The sequence below is a fragment of the Octodon degus genome, unplaced genomic scaffold (genome assembly GCF_000260255.1).
Source record: "Octodon degus isolate 3935 unplaced genomic scaffold, OctDeg1.0 scaffold00055, whole genome shotgun sequence".
Taxonomy (NCBI): domain Eukaryota; kingdom Metazoa; phylum Chordata; class Mammalia; order Rodentia; family Octodontidae; genus Octodon; species Octodon degus.
This window is the reverse complement of record NW_004524631.1, coordinates 8,970,250-8,976,376: the sequence shown is the minus strand read 5'-3', so window position 1 is coordinate 8,976,376 and position 6,127 is coordinate 8,970,250. Positions and strand designations below refer to the sequence as shown.

Genomic DNA, 6,127 nt, shown 5'->3' with positions numbered 1-6,127 from the left:
TGTGCTTTGCCAAGCTTGTTCCAAGTAGGTGCTTTAGACCACTGAGCCATCTCGCCAGCCCCTCCATTTATGTTCTGAAAGTGCCCTTCTCACATGTCTTTGCCAGGCAGTACTGTTTACCCTTCAGAGTCCGCTCTGACACCAGTTCTTCTAGAAAGGCTCCCATGAGCTGAGCTGTCTGTTGGGTCCGGTGACCCTCACTCACGTCTTATGTCTGCACCTCCTTATTCTTACCTGACACCATCCTACAACATTGCCTTCTGTGCATCCATCTGTGAGTTTTTATAGGGTAGAAGACACAGTAAATATTAATATTAATGTTAGAGACACAGTAAATATAAAATGAAAACCAACTGACGATATTTATTCCATCCCTGGATACCTTAAAACCTGCTAAGAAAGCTAGATCAGTTAACACATTCATGTTCTTACAATAAAATGTGTAAATTTAGACTAGACCACAATAGAGGCCAACAAATAACTGACACATAGACACGTATATGTGGCATTGCAGATCTAATTCTCATATTTCAAATTAAGAAATTGGCTCTGCATAACGAGAGACAGAGGATCGCATTATCGGTAAACCAGTTCTAGCCAGAGCCCTAGGAAGGAAGCATCTCAGTCGCGCTCGGCCGCTCTGCGGGACCCTGAGGAAAAGCTACACCAGGCCCGCCACCCCGGGCGGGCGAGACCCCAAGGAGCTGCAGGGCAAGACGTCCTCCTACGCCTTCTTCGTGCAGACCCACCGCAAGGAGCACAAGAAGCAGCACCCCGACTCCTTGGTCAACCTCATCGAGTTCTCCAAGAAGAGCTCAGAGAAATGGAAGACCGTGTCTGCCAAGGAAAAGTTGAAATTTGAAAATACGGTGAAGAGTAGTCAAGCTCTCCACGCCAGGAAGATGGATACTTAGTTCCTCCCAAAGCTGGCACTATGAGAGGAAAGAAGATCCAAACACTCCTAAAAGACCGCCATCTGCTTCCTGCCTGTTTTGCTCTGAACATCGTCCAAGTTCAAAAGGGAACCTCCAGGCTTGTCCTTTGGAGATACTGGAAAGAAAGAAAAAAAAAAAAAAAAAAGATAAACAACCATGTGAACAAAAAGCGGCTAAGCTAAAGGAGAAATACAAAAAGGATATTGCTGCATACCGTGCCAAAGGCAAAAGCGAAGCAGGAAAGAAGGGCCCCCGTAGGCCAATGGGCTCAAAGAAGAGTGAGTCAGAAGAGGATGAGGAGGAAGTGGAGGAAGAAGAGGAGAAGGAAGAGGAAGAAGACAAAGAGGAGGAGGAAGGTGATGAATAAGTGGCTGTTCTGTAGTGGCACGTGGAGTATATGTGTGCTCAGGCAATTGTTTTGCTAAGAATGTGAATTCAAGTGCAGCTCAACATTAGCTTCAGTATAAAACCTGTACAGGTTTTTGAATAGCTCATAAAATCCTTTGTCGGTGGTAGTCTGATAGGGATTGCATTAAATCTATACAGCAATTTTGGAAGTATGGCCATCTTCACAATGTTGGTTCTTCCTATCTAGGAGCATGGAATATCTTTCCATTTTCTGAAATCCTCTATGATCTCTTTTTTCACAGTACTGTAATTTTCCTTGAAAAGATCTTTGACTTCTTTAGTTAGATTAATTCCAAGGTATTTCATTTTCCTTGGTGCTTTTGCAAAAGGTATTGTTTCTATAATTTCCTTCTCAGTGTGTTTGTTGTTTGTGTAGAGGAATGCTATTGACTTTTGGGTATTGACTTTATAACCTGCTATGCTACTGAATTTCTGTATTAATTCTAGTGGCTGACACTGACAAAGGTTCTACAGTCTGAGGTACAGGATCTCAGGATAAATCCTGAGGGCATTTCACTGACCTTATCAGACCCAAAAACTACAACTCTTGTTGCATAGGTCCTGCTTTACCTTGGTCTTAGCCATCCAGCAGAAAAGTATAAAAACGAAATATAAGAAGTAAAGCCATGCTGTTATGTTGAGCTGTAGGGGACTCAGGTCAACAATTTCTGACATTGCCAGTTAAGCGGAAGACCCAATACTATTGTGGGCTACTAGACTCTTTTAGAATATTTTGCTGAGTTTACAACTATAATATTCAAATAATGGAACTTAACCAAAAAAGGGGATACAGATGAATGTCCATTTTGTATCTGTGTATTCAAAGTGGTTAGGATAGATATGTAATTACATTCTCTTAATGAATAGAGTGATTTGTTCTACTGGTGTTAGGATATGATGTCCGGATCTTGTACAACAATTAACCAGTAGGAAGAATGTAAGCAATGTGTTAATTATTGAAACTGTCCTACCAATTTGATTTGAAACTATCTCATTGCTATTTGTTTATCAATAAAATTATGGGAAAAAATAAAAATAAAAATAAATTTAAAAAATCCTTTGTAGAAAAAAATACTTTTTTTAAAAAATCAGGTTGTAGCTTTTTGAGGAGCTACTACATACAGTTAGATGTTAAAGCTTTTGATGTTGAGTGTTCCTAAATATTTAATGGTTTCTTTCATGTGTATGGTAGCACAAGGAATTTGCAGGAACTAGTATCAATAGTAAGTTTTGGGTGTTGCAATTTTTTTAAATTTGTAATAAAATTATGTATATTAAAAAGAAAATGGTTCAAATATAATTAATTACAATGAACATTTAAAAGTGATAAATAAGGCATTAAGGTTCAAATCTCAGCACCACATGGTGGTGCACAACTCTAATCCCAGCAAAGGGGAAGCTGAAAACAGGAGGGTCACTGTGAGTCTGAGCTGCAGAATGAGACCCTGTACCAAACACATAATAAAAGAAAAGAAAAAGAAATGCTAAATTATTTGGAACATATTACTTGCTTATTTATTTGTTTATTTATTGTACCTGGGATCAAACTCAGAACCTTGCACTTAAAAACAGACACTTATGATGCTGAGCTATCTCCTTGGCCCTTAACTTTGCAAAATACATGCTAGTAAATACACATCTGCAGTACATAATGACTGCATACATTGGGGGGAGTTGCTACGTGTACATCATGTGTTTTGTTTCCTTTTCCTGAGCCTTCCCTCCTTCACATTCCCACTTCCCCCTATTTCTTAGTCCCCTTTCCCACTGGACAAGGTCTGTCTCCCTGTTTCCTGTTACTGTACCTATCATTGTTTTTCTCTTTAAATCATTAACTCACCTGTATTTCTTCTGATTATGGGAATTCTTAGGAAGAAGAAAAGCCTCAGGGAGAGAGAAGCAATGGGATTGACATTGACTGAGATGTATTAAATGGACATTCCAACTTCTGCAAACAGACCCTGTCCTCATGTATTTAAAAGCTTTTAAAAGTTAATTCTTATTTAAATACCTGTTTTTACAAAAGCTCAGCTTGTACTGCTTGTGTTATTGAATGAGACCTATTTGGGACTAAATAAGAGACTAGATATTTTTGGCTAGAAAATTGTTTGTGGCTGGCCATTACTGTACAGTTCTTAGTGTGCTTATACAAATTAAAGTAATCCCATTTTAAGGTTTTTTTTTTCTTTTTGGTTAAAATAGTCAGCATGAATCACTTTCCTTGACAATACAGTTATATAGAAAAAATTCTACTCTAAGTCTGCTATCAAGATAGTCCACGAGTATCTAACAAATAGAGCTACCTTTAAAATACATGATAATTAAATCTATATTTTTAAAAGAAGCATTATAAAGGATTTTGAAATATTTGAGATTAAGCACATATTTTGTAAGTAAACAAAAATGGTTTCTCATGTGTTAAAAAGTATATGATAATTCATATAGCTACAAAAACAGTATATGTTAACTCCAAAGAACAGCTTAAAAGTAAATAAACATTAAAATGTGTTTAAATTACATTCTAAGTCAATCTAAACCTATTAATCATTTAGTCCATGTTAATACTCACCTGTTGACATTTTAAAATCAATTTTGCATTTTTCTAGCATTTTATAGGGAATTTCTTCTGATTTTATCAGAAATTCAATAGTGTTCATAATTCTCTTATTGGCATCCAGAAGTTAAGAGTAGTGTCTCCAACAGCTTTAATTCAGTGAAGTTAGAAAATTGTGTAGGAATATTTTAAGAGACTTATAAATGAATGGTATCATATATTCTAACTCAACCACTAGAAAATATGGCCTCTGGGTCCTGTCCACTGAGAAATTGAAGGCTGCAGCAGAAGAAAATTAAATTTTCATTTTCTAAGAGATACTCTTCAATTATGAAATAGTTTCGTTCACTTGCTCATATTAATGCCTGTTACTAAACTGGGCACAACTAATTACCGAACATCCATTTTTTCCAGGAGTTTCACAAGCTCCCTCTGCGTGACTAATGCACATATAGAGAAGTTAAATAGCTAAGTAAGGTAAAATTGGTTTCCCTTTTGAACAGATTGAGATTTTTCAAATACTTAATGCAATCTAGTAATCCGTGGCAAACTATCCTCCCTCTCCATTTTACAGCAGTGGGTTCCACTCAACATTGGATGAAGGTGGTGATTTGTGTGATCATCCAGATTTAGGGTATCCTTAGACTTACTCCAGTGTCAGTCTTTCATGATTTTATAGATTTGTTCATATAGAGAAAGTATTTTGAAAATGCAACCCTGAATCTCTGCAATTTAATAGTATTAGTATATATTAAAAGCAAAGATGCAATAACTCAATGATAGTTATTCAGTTGTTTTGCAGATAAAAAAGACTAGGAATGGACATGTGAGAATTATGTACATTGTTTTTATCTTTGAATAACAAATCTTCACTTCTAGATTTTACTTGATTTCAACGTACATGATTTGTCTGATGCCAGATACTACAAATAATAACATAAATAAGAGACTAGATTTTACTAATTTAAAATGAAGGTAGCAAGGATTAATATAGTTATTTAAGGAGGCGTACACCCATTACTGCTAGAAAGTAAATATGCCACACCTTAATATCCATGCTGGTGTGATGTTCCGCATAACTACAGTAAGTAGTATCAATGCTGTTGGCCTTTACCATGAGCCCTCAGCATGCAAACACTATCTTAAGCCTTGTGTAACCCTTGTGTAACCCTTTTGTTAACAATGCTCTGAAGTACATATGTCATTGTAATTTTCCACGACTCCAAACTGAGGCATGAAAGTTAAGCAACTTGCTCAAGTTCATCTGGATAAATTGTTCATCATCTCCTGACCAGCCAGCTGTGAGAGTGAAAAACAAATCAAGTCACACAGAAGAAGGAAACAGAAGCTACCACTGACCCATTCCTTCACTTTCCCGTAGTAGATGGGTGAGGATCGCATAGACCCGCATCTCTGCTCTGCCAGCTGTTAGCCGTGTGGCCCTGACCAAGTTATTTCATCTTATGCCACTTAGTTCCTTCTTCTGTTGCCTGAAGATAATAATATATAATGTAAAGGGCAGTAGAGATATTTAAACTGTTTTTAATGCTCTTAGAACAATTCCTGGTATACAATAAACTCCACATAAGTGTTTAAAGATTTACATAATAGCAATAACACATATGCACATAAACACTGACGTTAGGCCATTGAGTATATTCTCTAAGACATCCTGTATTTTCCTCTTTGTCCCTTTTGTGAAATGTGAACTAAGACAATTCTATTTTCATATTAATCCTTACTTTTGATAGAGAATAAAATAAGCAATGTAAAGTCCAAGTTTAAGTTATATGATAGAGTAAAATTTAGTATTTATATCCTTTTCCTCATCCCAGGTTTTCTTTCCCATTGAGCGGATTCTTTTCCTTTCACAGTATCTATTGTACCTTGCAGACTTTATTTACTCTTTCAGGTTCTCATACTAGTGAGATAGCACGATGTTTTCACAGGCAGGTCTAATTTGTTTCACTTACCTGTACAGTCTCTAGTTGTATCCATTTACTTATAAAAGCCTTGAATTTATCCTTTTTATAGCTGAGTAATACTCCATTGTATAAAAATACTTCATCTTTTTTATCCATCCCTCAGTTGATGGGCATTTGGGTTGTTTCCAAGATTCATGTGCTGCTTATTTCTCCTGGTCTATTTTTTTTTTTTTTTTTTAACCAGGGATTGAACTCAGGCCCTTGCGCTACAAGCACTTATTCTACTGAGCCATCTCCCCAGCCCC

General features: G+C 36.6%; 1 protein-coding gene across 1 annotated transcript in view; it reads left to right on the top strand.

Moving 5' to 3' along the window:
- The window catches only part of Serpini1 (serpin family I member 1), an 85,820-nt gene that overhangs the window by 54,993 nt on the left and 24,700 nt on the right, over positions 1–6,127 (top strand). The window contains exon 6 of the mRNA XM_023717809.1: positions 602–850. Within this exon, the coding sequence (XP_023573577.1) occupies positions 602–850 (249 nt within the window). The remainder of the gene's footprint in view (positions 1–601; positions 851–6,127) is intronic.